This window comes from Spermophilus citellus, assembly GCF_964194105.1.
Source record: "Spermophilus citellus genome assembly, chromosome: 2".
Lineage (NCBI taxonomy): Eukaryota > Metazoa > Chordata > Mammalia > Rodentia > Sciuridae > Spermophilus > Spermophilus citellus.
This window is the reverse complement of record NC_138183.1, coordinates 6973541-6993694: the sequence shown is the minus strand read 5'-3', so window position 1 is coordinate 6993694 and position 20154 is coordinate 6973541. Positions and strand designations below refer to the sequence as shown.

General features: G+C 49.0%; 3 protein-coding genes across 10 annotated transcripts in view; 2 read left to right on the top strand and 1 right to left on the bottom strand.

Moving 5' to 3' along the window:
- The first annotated feature begins 878 nt into the window (after nt 1–878).
- On the top strand, nt 879–10931 carry PHYHD1 (phytanoyl-CoA dioxygenase domain containing 1). 4 transcript variants are annotated; one of them, XR_014020508.1, is made up of 11 exons: nt 879–993; nt 3705–3863; nt 5633–5708; nt 5866–5913; nt 7496–7551; nt 7634–7696; nt 8256–8277; nt 9333–9461; nt 9547–9663; nt 10011–10222; nt 10328–10456. XR_014020508.1 is itself a non-coding variant. In XM_081281058.1 (11 exons), exons 1-11 carry the CDS (start codon nt 961–963, stop codon nt 10583–10585), a joined length of 876 nt encoding a protein of 291 aa, XP_081137184.1. In that variant the 5' UTR covers nt 880–960; the 3' UTR covers nt 10586–10931. The 4 variants fall into 4 exon arrangements, 3 of the variants coding, with proteins under 3 accessions (XP_081137185.1, XP_081137184.1, XP_081137186.1); XM_081281058.1 differs by lacking the exon at nt 10011–10222 and adding an exon at nt 10540–10931 and having other exon boundaries at nt 880–993; nt 10328–10454; XM_081281060.1 differs by lacking the exons at nt 879–993; nt 10011–10222 and adding exons at nt 1930–1947; nt 10540–10931 and having other exon boundaries at nt 10328–10454.
- Nucleotides 10932–15378: 4447 nt separating this feature from the next.
- DOLK (dolichol kinase) lies at nt 15379–17752 on the bottom strand. The gene has a single exon (XM_081265637.1). The coding sequence runs from the start codon at nt 17454–17456 to the stop codon at nt 15840–15842; it is 1617 nt and encodes a 538-aa protein (XP_081121763.1). The 5' UTR covers nt 17457–17752; the 3' UTR covers nt 15379–15839.
- A 47-nt stretch (nt 17753–17799) lies between these two features.
- Nucleotides 17800–20154, top strand: part of NUP188 (nucleoporin 188) — a 56590-nt gene continuing 54235 nt past the window's right edge. For 3 of the 5 annotated variants that reach the window (XM_081265538.1, XM_081265540.1, XM_081265537.1), the window contains exons 1-2: nt 17819–17884; nt 18212–18304. In XM_081265538.1, coding sequence (XP_081121664.1) covers nt 17853–17884; nt 18212–18304 — 125 coding nt within the window. In that variant the 5' untranslated portion in view covers nt 17819–17852. Of the gene's footprint in view, nt 17885–18211; nt 18305–20154 lie in introns of all 5 variants that reach the window. The other 2 variants (XM_081265541.1, XM_081265539.1) reach the window with 1 other exon arrangement.

Sequence of the window (20154 nt, the reverse complement as noted above, 5' to 3'; positions counted from 1 at the left end):
CTGACCTTCCAGAAGCCTGCCTGGCTTGGACAAAGCAGCCGTTCCCAGCACAGTGGCCCAGAAAACAAGTCTTGACCTGAGGCCAAGGCTCTTGAGGGCTGAACAGTGTCCCTGCACTCACTCCCTCCTGAAACACTCTGTCCCTTCGTCATTCAAAGCATCATTTCTGGGAAGGCCAGGGGCTTGTTTTCCAGAGTGGCCTTGTCAGCTACCGGGCTGGCGGGCAGTTCTGACCTCCCTGCCAAGCCTAACTTGAGATGGTAAACATCTTGGGTCTGAGGATGGGAAACAGGAACCCTGATCTCCCTCATTCTGAAGACCCAGGCCCCACTCTCCAGCCCCCTTCCTCTTAGGTTGTCCTTCTCTGCCTTCCTCTGAGCTTCACATCCCTCAACTCCCTTCCATAGTCTTCCCAAGACTGGGAGCAGTTCACACCAGAGCTGGGAGAGGCCCAGACTGTCCCCCCAGGACCTCTTCCACCTTGAATGCAAAGCCACCCCAGACACACCTTGCAACAGAGATGTTAATGCCAAGGGTCTCACTCTCTTCACTTCAGATTCAGAGAGGGACAGGCCTTTGTCAGAGTCACAGCTAGTGGTGGACCTAGACAGCGTTGTCCTCCGAGCCCACTCTCTGCCTGACACTCCCAGAACACTCCCAGGGAGCCCTGAAATACCCTGAAGGAGATAGGAAAGGGCTAATCCTGGATTAGTTGTGAAGAGGGGAGAAGGGAGCAGGGAGAAAGGGCTGGGGCCCAGGGTGGAGGGTGCAGGCTGCCTATGTTTGCAGGGAGGGCTGAGTGGTAGGATTGCTACTCTCTGGGTAGGGAAGGGTTAAGTCCTCCTGGGCCTTCTGCTGTGGCCACCCTCCCTTCCTGAACTTTCTCCTCCCCAGCCCTGGAGCCACACCCAGAGCCTCTGGTTCCCTGAGCCATTTTCTTGGTCTGCCTGAGCCCCTTTCATGGCCTGCCTGAGCCCCTTGCAGCTCCAGAAGGTAGGTAGGGGTCTACTGGGCTGGGTACTGGGAGGGTCCTACAAAAGTGTGTGTGGGTGGTCCAGATCTCCAGTAGCCCCTTGGGAACTCAACACTCCCTGTCATTTCACAGAAAGGGACACTGAAGCCCACAGTGGGGTTTCAGTTCCCAACCACAAGACCTAACTTCTGTACACACAGCCCTGGGGTATCCAGATTACAGGACCTGGGGTGAGGTGGGGCTGTGTGCACCCTGCGTGGGCATGTTTGGGGGGGCGGGGCTCAAAACCGATAAAGCATTCTGATCAGCCAGTTCAGCTGGCCTGGCTGCCTGTGGTGTGGAGGCAAGGCCCAGAGGGATGGGGACTGGCCAGCAAGTAGCCAGGCAGGAGGTTGTCCTCCCAGTTCTCAGTCCAAATTCAACAGGCTAACTTGCGGGAATTAGAGCACACAGACTTTAAGATAATCATCCAGGAATTCCAGATGGAGGCTGTTGGTATTGGTATCCAGCCCTAGAGGCTTTGTTTCAATCTGTCCTAGGGCAGAGCTGTACTCGATGGTAAGAGCTGGCTGAGCATATGTGAGGCCCTGGCTTCCATCCCCAGCACTGCAAGAAAAAAAAGTCCATCCCAGCCTGGGATGGAGCTCTAGCCTGTTTTCTAAAGAGGCCCACACGGGGCTGGAGATCCAGCTCAGTTGGTGGAGTGTGCTTTCCTTGTATGCACAAGGTGCTGGGTTCAATCCCAAAAAGAAAAAGAAAAAAAGGCCCTTAGCCCCATTTAGTACTTTCAGGGTCAGAGAGAAAACCATTGGTCCAAGTTGTCATGGCCACCAAATACTCATCCCTGGCCAACTTTTTCCTCTTCTTAGAGTATATCAGGAACATATTCCCAAGTCACTAACTATTTTTCTACATGATTTTTATGGTTCTGGGGATTGAAGGGAGGACCTCATGCCAGCTAGTCAAGCATCCAGGTGACCACAGGGCTTCTTTATCAGCTGTTTTGTGTTCCAGACAGGGAAACCATACTTTGTTAAACTAATCCCTTGATACTAAGGTAATCATTAACTATTCCAATGTAAGTTTTCATCAGACAAGACTTAGTGAATACCTACACACATATATCTTTGCTCCTCTATTCCCTGATATTTTTTGCCAAGGGTAGGTACTGAGAATTGAACCCAGGAGCACTCTACCACTGAGCCACATCTCTGGCCCTTTGTATTTTTTTGAGACAAGATCTTTCCACATTACTTAGGGCCTTGCTAAGGCTGGCTTTAAATTGAAATTCTCCTGCCTTAACCTCCCAAATCACAGGGGTTATAGACATGTACCACTGTACCAGGCTCCATTCCCTGATCTCATGAAGAGTGGTTACTGGATCAAGCATGTGCACAGTTTGCCATGGATGTCCCACTTCCCAGGAAGGCAATTTCCAGCCTAACACCAATTTCTAAAGTACAGACTTTCCCAGAGACAGAAGGGCTTGTAGTGGGTGTCATGAATATTGCGGTACCTGGTGTATGACAACCCACACTGGATATCCATCAGGGCTAGTGTGGGGGTGGGGGGCTGTCAGTAATTGGAAATTGACACTGTGGTGGGTTCCAAAGAAGACTTAGATGCCTGTTACAAAACCTCCTAAGAAGGACTCGAGGCGAGTCAGAGTAGGCTATTTGCCTTAACTTCCACCCGCATTCAGGAGAAAGCCCGCTCTCAGTCTGGCCCGCCCCTGCCACCATCCTGTTCCCTTCCATTCTGCCCTCACTCTGTGCTGCATCCCTTCCTGATTCTTCCTGTCCTCATGTTCTCAGAGTCTTCGCACATCCTCTGTATCTGGAGTGTTCTTTGTCATCTCTTCCCCTCCCGATATCCTTTAGGCCCCTTTAAATGCCATTCCCTCAGAGCTGCTGCCAAAGACTCCCATCTCATTTCTTTTCTTTTTTTGAGGTGCTGGGGATTGGACCCAGGGCCTTGTGCATGCAAGCCAAGCACTTTACCAACTGAGCTACATCCCCAGCCCCCCATTTCATTTCCATTACATACTTCTGCTCTTAGCTCTCAAAGCCTGCCCCCTCTTTCCCTGCACTCAGCATTTATGATCGTGTGCTTCCCCATGTGATGGTTGGTGTAACGTTGTTCTCCATTTTTTTTTTTTTTTAGCACCAGGGATTGAACCCAGGGGTGCTTAACCACTGAGCCACATCCCAACCATTTTAATTTTTATTTACAGATAGGGTCTCACTAAGTTGCTTAGATTCTCACTAAATTGCTGAGGCTGACCTTGGACTTGAGATCCTCTTGCATCAGCCTCTCAACTCTCTGCGATTATAGGAATGCACCACCATGCCTGGCCTCCTTTACTAGACTATAAACTCTGTGAGGGCGGGTACCTCAGCTGGCTTGCTCATAACAGCTCCTAAAGCTGTGTCTCCTACACAGTAGATGTTGAATCGACATTAGCAGGATACATGGATGCAGCTGTATGTGGCTCAGCCCACTGGAGGGCAAGTACAGGACAACCTCCTCTTCTCCTTCCGTTCCTAACTTCCAAGTAGCCAGTACTGATTGTTCTTCACAGGGCACCAGACACCACGGCAGGGGCAGGGGACAGAGCAATGAATAGGACATTGGTCTCAACTTCACACATTTGGGGTTTGGTGGGGAGATTAAATACGGTTCATAAGGGGAAGCGTGCAGAGGGAAGCCTGAGCCTCATTCTTGCCTGCAGTTCCAGGAGGATGGATTCCTGGTGCTGGAAGGATTCTTGTCTGTGGACGAGTGTGAGGCTATGAAACAAAGGATTGGTGAGATTGTGGCCGAGATGGATGTCCCTCCCCACTGCCGCATAGAATTTTCCACCCAACACGAGGAACAGCTTCGAGCCCAGGTGGGTGCATGGGGTAGGTGGGGATGGAATCTGGTCTTTGATGGGGGTCAGTCCCAGCCAAAGCAGCATCCTGGAAGGGAGGACCTAAGGCCATGGCTCCTCCTTTTAAAAATATTTTTATATAATATATATTTTTAATTGTTGATGGACCTTTATTTTATTCATTTATTTTTATGTGGTGCTGAGAATCAAACCAAGTGCCTCACACTTGCTAGGCAAGTGCTCCACTACTGAGCCACAACTCCAGCCTCCATGGCTCCTTCTGATAACAGATCAGGTGCAGGCTCCCACGTGCCAGGCTCCACTCCTTACACCTGTCACTATGAATTTACAATTACAATTTAGATATGGTTATTGTTTCCACTTGGAAGGGAGGGAAAGTGAGGCTTCCATCATTTGTCCAAACCATAGTTAATAACTGGTAGAGCCAGGATTTGAAGTCAGCTGTCTGATACTTATACTTCCTCAGATTCTCCTGCCACAAAGGGCCTCCTTGTGGCCAGCATCCCAGAGAGAGCCCTGAGATTTTTTTTTTCTTTTAAAGAGAGAGTGAGGGGGGGGAGAGAGAGAGAGAGAGAGAATTTTTAATATTTATTTTTTAGTTCTCGGCGGACACAACATCTTTGTTTGTATGTGGTGCTGAGGATCGAACCCGGGCCGCACGCATGCCAGGCGAGCGCGCTACCGCTTGAGCCACATCCCCAGCCCCGAGCCCTGAGATTTTAATGGGCTGCCTGTGTGTCTTATCCCTGCACCCAAACTCAAAACATGCTGTTTCCCAAGGCTCAGCACAGTCTGAGACGGACAAGTGATTCTCCCATCCAGTTATCTCAACCCTACACAGTTTGACAGTCAGCCTTCCTGCAGGGCAGCTGAGCTCTGGTCCAGGCCACTCACGCTCATACCAAGGAGCTCCTGCCATCTAGTGGCAACAGAGAAAACTACAGCAGCTAGAAGCCTTGCATCCCAGGAAAGCAAAGTGGCCACAGACCGGCCACTCAAGGGTCCTGAGGAGAAAGAGGGCTGAAACTGGTACCCCAAATCTGCCTTGTGAAAATGCTCCAGAGGCCAGTAGATTATTGGGGCAGCAGGAATGAAAGAAGAAAGGGCACAGATGATCCTTAACTTACGATGGTTCGACTTAGGATTTTAGATGTACATTCATTCAATACTTTGAGTTTTTAATTTTGATCTTTTCCAGGACTGACACCACGCGATATCATACTCTCTCATGATGCTGGGTGGTTGCAGGGAGTCACAGCTCCCAGTCTACCACCTGATCATGGGAAGCAAAGATACTGTGTTCACCATCTGTCTCCCATGCCAGACAACCATTCTGTTTTTCACTTTCAGCACGGTACTTGATGAATTAACAAGATATTAAACACTTAAGCTTGTAAAATAGGTTTTGGACTGGATGGGTCTGCCCCACTGTGAGCTACTGTACGTGTCCCATGAGGAGGCTAGAGAAAGCTAGGATGTTCTGTGGGCTAGGTGTGTTAAGTGCACTTCTAATGTTTTCAATTTATAGTGAGTGTATCTGGATGTAGCATCATTGTAAGTTAAGTGGAATCTAATAAGAGGTTTCTGAAAAATCCGATGCTTGTAGCTTTGAATTCTGCTTACAGGCACTTGGGGCTCCTAGCCACTGTCTGTGCCTCAGTGGACATGTCCAAGATGTCACTGGGGATCTGTAGCCCATGGGCGTGGGAAGCCCCTGCTCTGACCCTGGGATGCTCTCTCTTTCTCTCCCATGTCCCTTTCCACAGGGCAGCACAAACTATTTCTTGAGCAGTGGTGACAAGATTCGATTCTTCTTTGAGAAAGGTGTTTTGGACAATAAAGGTTTGGAGCTGGGTCCTCAGAGATGTGGGAGCCCCCTGGGAGGTTGTTGGATCCAGGTGTCTGCCCTGCAGGGCTGGGAGGGCAGGGCGCTTAGGCCAGCTGCCTGAGGGAGGCTGCACTGCTATTCTTCTTCTTTTACCTGTTCTCTGTGCCACAGGAAATTTCTTGGTGCCTCCAGAGAAATCAGTCAACAAAATTGGTCATGGTGAGCAGAAACCTGGGAGTGCAGGACATAGATGGGAAATGGCCTGAAGAGCTGAGAAGCCGTAGTCAAATCCATACTGAGTTAGGGGTTGGGCAAGTCGCCTTTCTGGCTGCAGGCTCCCCTTTGGTCGTGGTCTTTGACGTTGTGTAATGCTAATCACATGGCACTTCTACCACCGCACTGGGAAGAGGGGTCCACTTGAGACCCCAACAGAGGGCATGTGCAGGCTTCTCCACAACCTACTGTCCCAGGCATGGGGGATTCCTGGGACCTGTTGATTCCTGGAGCCCTCTTGAGGGGCAGCTGATATATTGAAATTACTCCTACTCTGAGACCCCAAAACCAAGTGTAGAAATTTTCACTTTTTTCCCCCAGGATCACGTTGTAATTATTTTTGTGGACCCCTTGTTTTTAAACCTGAAGTTATAGCATGGTGGCTTTGTAAACAAGTTGTGATAAAATTCATGTGACATAAATTTGTCACCATAACTATTTAAAATATATTTTTAGTTGTAGGTAGACATGATACCTTTATTTTATTTTTTGATTTTTTTAATGGTACTGAGGATTGAACCTATGCCTCACACATACTAGGCGAGTGCTCTACCACTAAGTCACAAACCCAGCCTCCAATCACCATAACTATTTTAAAATATTTCATTCAGTGGCATTAAGTGCATTCAAAACTTACTTTTTTGTAATAACAGTAATAACAGCAGTTGGGCACAATGGCACATACCTGTAATCCTAGTGGCTTGAGAAGCTAAGAGAGGAGAATCACAAGTTCAAAGCCAGCTTCAGCAAAAGTGAGGTGCTAAGCAACTCAGTGAGGCCATGTCTCTAAATAAAATACAAAATAGGGCTGGGGGTGTGGTCCAGTGGGTGAGTGCCTGAGTTCAATCCCTGGTACCCCCCCACCCAAATAGCAAATAATCCCTGGCATGACGGCACACACCTGTAATCTCTGTGACTCGGGAGGCTGAGGCAGGAGGATTGCAAGTTGAGGCCAATATGAGCAATTCAGTGAGACCTTATTTCAGAAATAAAAAGGGCTGGGCATGTAGCTCAGTGGTAGAGCACCCTCCAGTTCACTCCTTAGTACTGCAGATAAAACAACAAAAACCACAAAGACCGCTGACGACTGTGCCTGCTGCCCATGTTCATTAGCTCCCCCAGAAGCCCTGGGAGGTGGGCAGCTCTTCTCCTCCTCACTTTACAGTGGAGGAGACCAAGACTTACAGAGAGAAATAGTAGTCACCTGAGATCACAAAGAGGAAGTGGAAGTATTGAAGCTGCTGCCAACTAAGAGTCCCCTTGGAATCCTTCGTCCTCCCTGAGGGGTGGGGAGTTAGGGCTGGAGTGAGGTTCCCAGATAGCCAGATGGTCCAAGATAAGGTCATGGTGGGATGGGGCTGGGTGGGATGAAGGTGTCTTTGGGGCCCGTTACTTGGTTATAAAAAGCATAAAGTTTAAAGCACCTAAAATAGTTGAAAGTGTCAAAGTGAAGCCTGAGTCCAGTTCTCAGGGTGGGAGGGACACATGGGGGCTGAGACTGGCCCATCAGCAGGCCTCTGTCCCACAGCTCTGCACGCCCATGACCCTGTCTTCAGGAGTGTCACACATTCCCCCAAGGTGCAGGTGAGCAGAGGTGGGGACGGGCAAGTGGGGACAGATAGAGGTGTATGTGGGCAGGCTGCAGTGTGACTCTGCCCCCTTCCAGGCCTTGGCCAGAAGTCTGGGCCTCCAGATGCCTGTGGTGGTGCAGAGCATGTACATCTTCAAGGTGAGTGATATGTCCTTCCCAGGCCTCAGTTTACTTTACCCTTTGTAAAACTGGCAGGCTGCTCATAGGAAGCCCCTCCCCATAGTGGGCCAGAGCTGCTGGGTTATCAGTGTTGAGTTGGCCAGAGCACATGTGAAGTGGGTACCTGGTACTGAGTTTGTGCTCTATTAGAATTTGGTGGTATGAAGAAAAGGGATCCCCAAGAGTCCCTCCTCCCCTCTTTGACTACTGAGATGCTCTGCTCTCAGCTCCAAAGTACAGTGCCACCTCCTCTATAAAGCCTTCTAGACCCCTGAGGAAAAGAGGGACCCAGCTCTTTCTAGCCCTTTCCTGGTTCTGCTTCATGACCTCGTTGTTAGGCTAGTGCTTGCTGTCTCCCAGACAGACTGTGCACCCCCTGCTGGGCAGGTGGTTTTCCTTCTGCTTCTCTCCTGGGCCTGGCTCACAATAGGGGCTCACTAGCTGGTACCCAGGGTAGGAGCATCCTATAAGACTCAGATCAAGCCCTGCTCCTCCCTGTTCTCATCCGTTCTTACCAGACTCTTCCCCTATCTTGCAGCAACCTCACTTTGGTGGTGAAGGTAAGCTGTGAGCAGTATGTGGGGCACAGCAGAGGCCATGGGCAGGAAGTCAGGAATATCATGGTGGTCAGGTCTTTGGAGGAAGGGAAAATACTTACTGCATTACCTGTGGGCACAAAGCTCAGGCCAGGAGAGGAGGAGCCACCTTCCTTTCCTTCCCAGAATAGGGGATTGGTGGGGGGAACCCTGGAGCCCCTGGCACACAGATTTTTAAATCTGACAGCAACCCTTAGCAGGTTAAAAATATAGATTCTAACACGGATGGTTTTCAGACAGTGTGAAATAAAGGAAATCAAATACACACACACACACACACTCACACACACACACGCACACGCACACACTCACTCACTACTGTCATGCATAGTGGCACTTGCTTGTAATCCCAGTGACTCTGGAGGCTGAGGTGGAAGGTGGAAGGATTGCTTGAGCCCAGAAACTCAGGGCTGGCCTGGGCAACACAGCAAAACTGTCTCTTTAAACAACAACAACAGGATGCTTGGTCATAGGTATCCCCTCTCCAACCCCAACTTTCCAAACTTACACCACTGGGTGGGCTATCTGGTGGCTGGAGTCTGCTCATTTCTGGTAAAGAATGGTGGCTTTAAGGCCAGGGTGTAGCTCAGTGGTCTTTACCACTTGCCTAGCCGAGGCAAGACCCTGAATTCCATCCCCAGCACAGAAAAAAAAAAAAAAAAAAAAAAAGAAAGAAAGAAAAAAGAAAGACAAGGGTGGATTTAGTCACCTGGCTGGAATTCAATGGTAACAGCTACTTTTTAGCAATTAGGGTGTGCAGCCCTTTCCTAAGCACTTTTCATACACTATCCTATGGAACCCTCCAGCAGCCCTTTCAGGGAGGTTATTGTTGGGGCCACTTTACAGTTGAAGAAATGGAAGCTTTAAGAGGTAAAATCTCTGCTCAGAGTCCCTGGGTCAAGAAGTAGAAGATTCTCAGAACAGGAAGTCTGGGAGGATGGTGGAGTGGGAAGTGGGTCAAGATGAGGTGGGACAGAGGGAAGGGTCAGGGTCCTCAGCTCCAGGCGGGTCTGCCGCAGCCTCCCCTCACCAGGATGCCTCGTTCCTGTACACGGAGCCCCTGGGCCGGGTGCTGGGCATGTGGATGGCGCTGGAGGATGCCACGCTGGAGAATGGCTGCCTTTGGTTCATCCCTGGCTCCCACACCAGTGAGAACCCCTGGCTCCCCACCCCAACCCCCAGGGAGAGGGATCGGGTGAACAGAGGGTCTAGAGGCTCCATCTTGGCCTGCAGGCGGAGTGTCAAGAAGGATGATCCGGGCCCCTGCTGGCTCATGGCCTGCTACCAGCTTCCTCGGGGCAGAGCCAGACTGGGATAGCAGCCTCTTTGTGCCCACACCAGTGCAGAAAGGTAGGCGGGACGCCCAGGGGTCTGTGCGTGCTCCACCACCCAGCATCTGGGAGGCTCTTTTGGTGTCACCTGAGGACTGGGAAGTCACAGAATGGGAGGAGGTAGGGCTGACAGGTTACTTGGAAGTCAGGAAGCAGCGCGATCACAGCAAGTTCAAGCAGGCCAGGCTAGAGTCCAGACTCCGCTTCTCAGTCTGTTTCTTTGGGTAAATGACGGAATCACTCTGAGCCTCAGTTTCCCCAAATGTAAAGTGGGATGCATCTAGAATGTTTATAAAGAATTTAGGTGACACACAGCAAGGGCTTCACAGATGTTGGCTAATCGTGATCCCTCTTCCTTATGGAAAGGGACACTGAGGTACACCCCACCATCATCAGGAGGTCCCTGTTGACTGGCACAGTGCAGAGGGCTTCTGCTCACATCTGGGGTGGAGAGGCCCTTTGTAAGGCTTGCCAAAGTCACAGCCCACAGCAGAGGACACTTGATCGCAGGGAGCCCCTGTCTAAACAACATGGCTTGGACCCTGGAGCAAGCAGACTGTGGAAAGGCTTGGGGATAGGTGAGGTCACTAAATCACTCCAGGGAGGACCACCGCACCCCTTCCTGACCTGGGAAGGGTGGCACTAGGCCTACGGTGCCCCTGACCTGCTCATGTCTCTACTAGGAGCCCTGGTCTTGATCCATGGGGAGGTGGTGCACAAGAGTGAGCAGAACCTTTCAGACCACTCACGCCAGGCCTACACTTTCCACCTCATGGAAGCCACTGGCACCGTCTGGAGCCCAGAGAACTGGTATGTGGCAGGGTGTGTGTGTGTTCAAGTCCCCTGAGGGGGCCCTGGGGACTGGGGAGAGTGGTTCTGCCTTGAATCTCAACAGGCTCCAGCCGACAGCTGAGCTGCCGTTTCCTGCCTTGTACACCTAAAGCCCTTGAAGGGTTGGGACCGTCACCTCCCAGTGCAGCTGTGGACTACAAACCCTAGCACGCTGCCTCCCATGCCAGCTACAGTGGGGAAGCTGTGAACCTGCAGAGCTCTCCTCCTTCAGGGTCTGTGCATTCAGCCCTGCAGACAGCTGGGGGAGGCTGAAGTGGCAGTGCAGGGCCCAGGCTGGATGAAGGCCTTCCCCAAGATCTTACTTACTCCCCCACACAAACTTCCCCTTGAGGTGGCCTCTCAGCCATGAAAGAGGTCTGGTCCATTTTCAAGTCCTCTCTCAGGAGCAACTCTAATAATTACGCTGTAAGACACTCAATAAAAATGACTTCTGAATGCAGCTTCTCCATTTGTCGTTCTTCCCAAGCATTCTTGCTTTCCAGATGAGACTCCTGCCGAAAACCATTCCGACCCCCAAGCCCTGCTGCGCAGTGTGTGTGACTTCACTCAAACACTTAGTGGGCGTTGGCCGCATGCCGCCCTGCACACTTTGCGCTTTGTTTTACATGACTCCTCACACAGAGAGGAAGGTGTTATGATGATCTGTGTTTATAAGTGAAGGAGCCGAGCCAAAGAAAAGGCAAGTGACCTACCTGCTAAGTCACACAGTTGCTCAGTTGTTCAGCTGTGTCACCCTGGTCCAGAACTGGGCTCCTGTTTTTTTTTTTTTTTTTTTTTTGCATTTTAAAGCATCATGCTTTCTTTCTTATTGTGGACTGTTCATTTTTTTAAATTTTATTTTTTTGTTCCAATTTATTATATATGACAGCAGAATGCATTACAATTCACATTACACATATAGAGTACAATTTTTCAGATCTCTGGTTGTATACAAAGTATATTCACACCATTCGTGTCTTCATACATGTACTTAAGGTAATGATGTCCATCTCATTCCACCATCTTTTTGACACTCCTTGCCCCCTCCCTTCTCCTCCCTCCCCTTTGCCCCATCTAGAGTTTGTCTAATCCTCCCATGTTCCCCTCCCTATCCCACTATGAATCAGCCTCCTTATATCAGAGAAAACATTCAGCATTTGTTTTTTTTTGTTTTGGATTGGCTAACTTTACTTAGCATTATATTCTCCAACTCCATCCATTTACCTGCAAATGCCATGATTTTATTCTCTTTTATTGCTGAGTAATATTCCATTGTGTATGTATACCAGTTTCTTTATCCATTCATCCACTGAAGGGCATCTAGGTTGGTTCCACAGTTTAGCTATTGTGAGTTGTGCTGTAATAAACATTGATGTGGCTGTGTCCATACAGTATTATGTTTTTAAGTCCTTTATGTATAGACCAAAGAGTGGGACAGCTGGGTCAGAAGGTGGTTCCATTCCCAGTTTTCCAAGGAAACTCCACACTGCTTTCCAGATTAGCTGCACCAACTTGCAGTCCCACCAGCAATGTATGAGTGTGCCTTTTCCCCCACATCTTTGCCAATACTTATTGTTGTTTGTATTCTTAATATCTGCCATTTTGACTGGAGTGAGGTGAAATCTTAGAGCAGTTTTGGTTAGCATTTCTCTAATTGCTAGAAATGTTGAACATTTTTTCATATATTTGTTGATTGATTGTATATCACCTTCTGAGAAGTGTCTATTCAGGTCCTTGGCCCATTTATTGATTAGGATTTTTTTTTTTTTTTGAGTTTAACTTTTTGAGTTGTTTATATACACTAGAGATTAGTGCTCTATCTGATGTACAAGTGGTAAAAATTTGCTCCCAAGCTGTGGACTCTGTATTCACCTCACTGATTGTTCCTTTTGCTGGAAGCTTTTTGGTTTGAATCCATCCCATTTATTAATTCTTGATTTTAATTCCTGCACTATAGGAGACTTATTAAGGAAGTAGGGGCCTAATCTGATATGATGGAGATTTGGGCCTACTTTTTCTTCTATTAGGGTCTCTAGTTTAATTACTAGGTCCTTGATCCACTTTTGAGTTGATTTTTGTGCATGGTGAGAGATAGGGGTTTAATCTCATTTTGTTGCATAAGGATTTCCAGTTCTCCCAGCACCATTTGTTTAAGAGCTATCTTTTCTCCAATGTATGTTTTTTGGTGCCTTCGTCTAATATAAGATAACTGTAATTATGTGGGTTAGTCTCTGTGTCCTCTATTCTGTACCATTGGTCTACCAGTCTATTTTGGTGCCAATACCATGCTGTTTTTGTTACTATTGCTTTGGAGTATAGTTTAAGGTCTGATATAGTGATGCCACCTGCTTCACTCTTCTTGCTAAGGATTGCTTTAACTATTCTGGGTCTCTTATTTTTCCAGATGAATTTCATGACTGCTTTTTCTATTTCTATGAGGAATGTCATTGGGATTTTGATTGGAATTGCATTAAATCTATATAGTACTTTTGGTAGTATGGTCATTTTGAAAATATTAATATTACCTATCCAAGAACAAGGTAGAGCTTTCCATCTTCTAAGGACTTCTTTAATTTCGTTAGTGTTCTGTAGTTTTTATTGTAGAGGTCTTTCTCCTCTTTTGTTAGGTTAATTCCCAAGTTGTTTTTTTTTTTTTTTGAGGCTATTGTAAATGTGGTACTCTTCCTCATGTCCCTTTCAGAGGATCTGTCACTGATATACAGAAATTGGGCTCCCGTTCTTTGTGCTGTCCAATCCTCTGCTGGAGAGGGGAAAAAAAGCCCAGGACCAGGAATCCATTACCAGTCTCTGGTCTCAAGCCAGGCCCTTCCTCTCTCAGGGACATTTCCCTACCTGGACAACAAGGAGGCCAGACCAGGCCTCCAGTGGCCCCTCCTGCTTTGGCATACTTGGAAGACACCCAGAATTTCTGAAACAACTTCTAAATCCAAAAACCTGCTTAGTGGAGGTCTGGTCCAGAGGTTGCAAAATGGAAATCACTGGCTGATTACAGACTGCAGATGTGTTTCGTCTGAGCCTCAGCATTTAAAATCAGACTTTTGAGCTGAGGATGTAGTTCAGTGGTACAGCACTTGCCTAGTATGTGCAGGACCCATTTCATCCACAGCACCCAGAAAATATAACTTTTTAAAATTGGGAAATTCCACATAATAATCCAGGTTTCATTAACTTCATTCAATGAGTGAGCGATTGATAACACTGGGCCCACACTCTAGCAAAGTCACTACAAGCTAGAGCAGCCTCCTTGAGAAAGGCCCACCATAGTTCTCTGTCCTCATTCTGGGCATCACTTGTCTAGCTTTGGCAGCCACATCTATAACCTTGGCTTAGTTCTTCCCCTACTGTAAGGCCCAGAGTGCTGAGGGCCATTACTAAGTAGGAATGACGCATCGAAATTTCCTTGCCAGCGTACCCCATGTTAAATGGACTTGCCTTGGAAATTCGCTGTGACATTGCATGTGTGTTTGAGAAAGGTGACCCTGCTCAAGGACGAGGGTGGATCCAGGTTTAGGGTGTATCCTGCAGGTTTTAGGAAGTATCCCGGTTTAGGATAATTTGGGTTTAGGGCGTTCCCGGTTTAGGACAATCTGGATTTAAGGCAGTTCCAGGTTTAAGGTTATTGCTGCTGGGAATAGGGTGTATCCTGCTGCCTGAGTTCCCGTTGAGTTCTCCTGGAATTGAGAAAGTATTTGGGACGTGAATTGTGTGGCAGAAGTTGGGTTTCCCCAGAACGTGTGTGTAGAGGCCGGTGTGAGTTCGGGAATAAAGAATTGCTGTTTGACTCTACAAAGCTGTGAGTGGCTCGTGATTTTGTGCCCAGCCAAGACTGCGGCACCAGAGAGCTCTTTCCCAAGGCCACTCAGGGAGCTGGTTAGTGAAGTTGATGCTCTCTCACCCACATTTGCCAACACAGAAGGGAGCGGGAGAAGGAATGAGTTAAGTTTGCTGAGATCCAGGAGAATGTTTTAGTACTCCTCTCTGAGGGAAATGACTTGGCAGTAATTCCTAAGCAGAAGAGTTCCAGCTCTGAAGTTCATGCCTGGCTTCTGGCCGTGGTGGGCCTAAGTTCTTACTCTTCTTGCCAGGCTGGGTTACCCAGCCTAGGAATCCTGCTGTGCTATCTTTCCATTCAGTGAACGCCTGCTGACTTCTTGCTACTGGCTAGGCCGTTACCCCTGTGGCATGTGGTCTGGAGTTTGGGACCTGACTGGAGTATGCACCCCCAGTGGACCCATTTTAACTCTCAGAAAACTCCCCAGACCCTGTGAATCTCTCCTAGATTCATATACCATTAGAGACAAACACAGGCTTGGAAATGTGACCCTTTCACTGGAATGTGAAAGGGTTTCAGGAGGGACCCTAGGACAAGGAGTCAGAAATGTCTGACCAATCCTTCTCTATAGCACTGCCCAGCTACGGAGAGTTTGGAGCGAGGCTGGTTGGAATAGGACTTGAGTCTAGGATCTGATCCTTTCCCTCCAGCCCTTCCAAGTGACCCAGAAGCTGACCCATTTCTCCCTTTAGCTCTTCCTAGCCTAAGTAGGAGAAAACATATGCATTTGGCTCTTTCTCTCTTGGGTTCTCCTCCAAGTGAAGTCAGGAGAACAAAGGTCACTCTGGTTTCCAAGTACAACTCTTATCTCGCCTGGCCTTTTTTTTTTTTTTCCCCTCACCTGGCTTTTCAATGAACTGAAGACTGGTCTTGGGTAATAAGGATATCTTCCTTTTTTTTTTTTTTAAAATTTTCAGTTGTTGATAGACCTTTATTTTATTAATTTATTTATATGCGGTGCTGATAATCAAACCCAGTGCCTCACACATGTTAGGTAAACACTCTACCACTGAGCCCCAGCCCAAGACATTTTCCCTTACTGATTGCTAGTCCTGGGTGGGCCGTCAGCTGGATATTTCATGTACATTATCTCAAATTGGATCCTCTTACCATCCACTTAGGTTCAGACTGGTTAAATGACTCACCTAAGGCCATACAGTTAACAGGTCGTGCAGCCAAGAGTTCTGATCAGACTAACCCTAGAACCTGAAGCTTTAATCATTATGCTCTAATGCCTCAGTGTCCATTCTGGCCCCCCCAACACCACAAAAACAAAGGGGGGCTCTACATCTCAAGTTCTCTGAATTGTTGTACTGTCAGACATTTTTCTTTTTTAAATATTGGCAAAACTAAAATCAGGAGAGGTTTTTATTTTTTATTTTAAGTCTGAGTAACTGAAAAACCAAATCTGCTTTTTACCCTTGGGTCTTCATGCCCAAGTGGCTAACTACTGTGGGGACCATTAATTATCCTCATGTCTCTGTTCCCTCCATCACTGCTACTGTGTAACACTAGGCCATCAGCAATATCAGGAGGTAGAGAGGCAAAAGGAGATTGTCTATCTGTGTAGTATATGCTTCTAAGAGGGATACCATGCTGATGGATCCCAAAATCCAAACATAACTATAGTTTAGGTCCACTCCACTGTCAAAAATTAAGATCAGAGCTACTGAAATGATCTGTGCAAATATAGATGTCATGGTCCCCTCAAAAGTCTTCTTGGTTCCAGGCCAATGGATCTCCCCCATGGTGCTGCCAAAGATGGAGGCCACGGTATCACCCACACCCACAGCCAGGACACCTGCATAGGGGACTAGGGCCCTCGCTCCCCCCAAGCTACCCTTCTGTGTGCAGGGTCTGGGGATCAGCCAAATGGGAAGAGACATGCCCAGAAGCAGGTAGATGTGTGTCAGGATGAGCGGTCCACTGTCTCTTTCATCCAGGAAGAGGGACAGGAGACCCCGCAGAGTGTGACCCAAGGGCTTGATGCGGAAGTAGCGCACATACTCTAAGAAGATGAAGACTGCCAGACATACAGTGGCAGCCACGTACAACAGTGGCCGGTCAAAGATGATTCCTGGGATGTAAGTGGCTACCACAATGAAGTGGAAATATTTTCGGGTAATGGTGGGGGCCTGGTGTTTCTTGGACTCAGAAGATGATCGCTTGGCATTCTGGTAGAGCACCACCAGGCAGGCCAAGGTGGCCAGCAGGGACCAATAGGCTAGGAGGTAGATGCGGGTTTCTGTCTGGAAGAGGAATTGAAGAAGCCAAAGCAGTGGGTTCCTATGGATGAGCCAGTGCAGCCAGGGTAGGACTACCCCAAGTCCCAGCACACAAGTCATGAGGTGGAAGAAGATGGAGGAAGCCCAAGTGCCTGAATCCATGAAGACAAAGAGAGTGCTGAAGAAGATGCCCATGAGCACCATCCCTACCACAACCACCAGCAGGAAGAAGTCCACTGGGTCCCCCTGGCTTTCTACAACAGTCAGAGAACGCTTGATGAGCTGGTTGAGGACAAAGCTGATGCCACCCAGTACCAGCAGTGCCTCCCCAGGAGTGAAGCAGCGGGGCATCAGATACAGCAGGATCATGTTGAGATAAACAAAGATCAGCAGCACTTCTAGGACTTCGATCACCTCGCCCACGCTAAGCGAGTGCTTCATGATATAAATGATGACGCCTCCTGCCAAACCCGATATGGCACAAGTGTTGGTGGGCACCGGGCGAGTGATGCCCAGAGCCAACACCGAGGAGAAGAGGGCCACTGCCATGCCAGTGGCTGCCACCACAATGCCGAAGCGCTCGAAGTGCGGGTTCCCAGAAGCCTGGCAGCGCTCCTTCATGACCAGTCCCAGCAGAGGCATGACCATGGAGGCGGGCAGTAGGCCACTGTTTGCAGACATTCGGAACTGGAAGACGGCATTTCCTTGCTGTAGCAGCCGGTCCCACTTGTATTGGACGTAGAAGGCCTGCACTGCGAGGGCTACTGCGCACCACGAGTATCGGTCCCAGACGGTCGCGTGGATGCTCACCACTACTGCGAACACCACTGCCGCCTCTGCCAGCACTGTACCGCTCAGCGGAGCCCCGGACTCCGGGGATGCCGGAGGGCACTTTCGGGTCATGTCTATACGCCTAGGGCTCTGGGGAAGTCGGGGTGAGTAGGGATGCCTTGGCCTCTGGGCCCCTCACCCAGCCACGAAGAGAACAGCAGCTTCGCTCTGCCAACAATCTTCTCCAGCTTTGAGGAGGGAGCTCCACCAGCAGTAGTCTGCGGCTACAAGCTAGCGCCCGATGACCCTTCACTGCCTCCAACCTATGGTGCAGACGTCGCCGCTCTTCGGCTCTCTTTACGGGCTCCGCCGCCCCCACCACGGGCTCCTCACGTCCCTGGGCATCGCCATCTTGGCCCCGCCCCGCCGTCACGTGACTAAAGATCCCGCCTACGCGCCCGGTCCCGGGGCGAGCAGTCACGTGGGAGCGGCGTCTGGGGGCGGGGCTGGGCGCGCGCGCGCGCGAAGATGGCGGCCGCCGCCGAAGGATCGTGTGTGAGGTGCGGAGCGGGCCAAGTCGGCGGGGGCGGCTGTGAGGGTCCGGGTGGAAGCTGAACGGGAGCGGGGCGGGAGTTGGGAGCGGGATGAGGTGGTGGCGGCGGGACGAGCCCGGGCCGGGTGGACAGGCGCTGAGACGGGAGGCGGTTACGTCCAAACGGTCCCCGCGCGGGGACCGGAGGGCACTTGTGAAAGAACGGGCCAGCTGCTGCCCCCTTCGCTCGGCGCCGGGCCTCCGTCTGCTCACCCGGGTCCCTTTTGCTTCCTCCCTTCTCCCCACCGGCGCGTCTCGTGGCGCCCCACCCACGCTTCCTCGTCCGGCGGTGAAGCTCCCTCGAGGCGCGACGGAGCGCTTCGCGGTCGCCTGGAGGGTCCGCCACCCGTCCCGGCTGCAGCCTCCCCGCGTCCTGCCCCGGCACCGGGTAGGCCTTGCCCGCGCCCCAGGTTCTCCCCCGAGGGCTCTCTTTCTCCGCGCTTCTGTTCATTTTTTTCAGGCATTGGTTCAGTTAGCCGACAGGCCCCCATCAGCTGAGAGATTCCAGGCACTGTGTTAGGCTTTAGGGGAGAGAAGATGAATTGCTGAAAAGAGCAGTCCCTGGAAGATGCTTACTAGCGCCATCCCATGGCGAAGGGCTTTATCGGCGTCATCTCATCCAACTCCCACAGCCCGGAGAGGCGCTGTATATTATGCGGATGACTCAGAAGTCCAATTCATAAATAGTCCCGTGATAAAATTGGAGGCTCTCCGACTCCAAAGCTGTAACCAGACCACAACACCAGATCACATCGTCCACGTTACTGCTTGAAGAAGTGTCTTCATTCTCCCCATCACCCTCCTCCCTGTCACTTCTTGTTGCCTGTGCCAGCAGTTTTCCCTACTTTTTTTGTCTCGTTCTTCTGGGTATCCTAAACACCCAGAAGAACACGTAAATATTTATTACACACATTGCCAGTATTCTCCAACATCACTGTCTTCCCTTCTCACCCAGCTGGAAGTGAGATTTTCTTTGGAGTTTCCCCTGGGCGAGGTATGATCCTTGTGAGGACCAGTTTGGATTTCCCTCCTGCTCTTTCCTGACAGCCGTTATATTGATTGGCCGCCTGGTCTTCTGTGCCTTCCTTTTCTAGGTCTGCTTCATTGTCATTGTGGAGCCTGCACAAAGTTTAGCTACAGTAGGATAAGGCATGTTCTTTTAATGAGAAAACGGGGGAAGAAAAGTTTTGATTTGCCAGCATTGTTGTGCTGAGGAACCTACCAAACATCCTCAAGATAGACTTTGACACTTGGATTTCTAGGCAATTCTCTGCTCATGATTTGTATTAGAGTGATTTTTCTTTTAGCACTGGGGGGCTTGTTCATAGCAGTTGGGATTATACTGAGCAGCCATTCTGTTTGAAATGCCTAAAGGTCTGGACTAAGAAAATTTTCATTCTATTCCTGGTGCCTCCTGATTTTCAGTTGACCTTAGGCAGGTCACATTATCCTTTTGAGCTCCTGTTTCTCCAAATGTGAATCCTTTTCAGGGGAGTATTTGAGGTGACTATGAAGTATGTTGTTCTTGTAGCAAAGTCATTGTGTGTGTGAAAATGACTTGGCAATAGTCAAAATGGAAGAATACTTTTACTCAAGAGTTTGGGGAATGTCGTTTGAGGTTGTCCGTTTAAATATTGACATTTTTGTGTTTGCTTGTGTTCTTCAGTTAATATCTTTGTAGAAGTCTTGAGTGGTGTAGGTATGCTTAAAAGTATACACAGGACTGCAGTTTGAAAAGCTCTTTCTGCTAATCTTGAATCTCACTTTACACAAGAGAGGTGTATCCCATCTGTGGAGTTAGATGGGCAGTGGCTGCTTTTATTTATTATCTCCATGTGGAATACAACCGAGTTTCTCAAAAGAACTGTCTCATTAGAGTAGCTCAGCTTTCTCCAAAAGGACTGAATTGTAGAAACTATTACTCCTGACCTCCCAGTAGCTTTCACTAAAAGTTTACAATCAAATCAATCTCTGTAAGGAAGACAATGTCCAGTATCCTTTATTCCATCTCTTTCAGAAATTGGACTTCCAAGTTTGCTAGAATTTTGGACTGGAAGTCAATATATTTTTTTAAACTTTAACTTTGAGGCAGTTAAATTTTTGTGTTTTAGTTTCTTCCCCAAATACTTATCTCAGTTTTATTTATTTATTGTGCAAATAAATGAGCAACACTCTAGCACTTATTTAGTTTCTTTAAAATGTATTTAGAAAATGTTTCCCTGAGACTTTAGATTGAAC

Excerpts from the sequence above, each read along its gene's own strand:
- PHYHD1 (XM_081281058.1), top strand. The coding sequence starts at position 961 with ATGGCCTGCCTGAGCCCCTTGCAGCTCCAGAAG. Across the intron at positions 7,552-7,633 it reads CACATTCCCCCAAGGTGCAG|GCCTTGGCCAGAAGTCTGGG; the intron begins GTGAGCAGAGGT and ends GCCCCCTTCCAG. Across the intron at positions 8,278-9,332 it reads ACCTCACTTTGGTGGTGAAG|CCTCCCCTCACCAGGATGCC; the intron begins GTAAGCTGTGAG and ends GGTCTGCCGCAG.
- DOLK (XM_081265637.1), bottom strand. The coding sequence starts at position 17,456 with ATGACCCGAAAGTGCCCTCCGGCATCCCCGGAGTCCGGGGCTCCGCTG.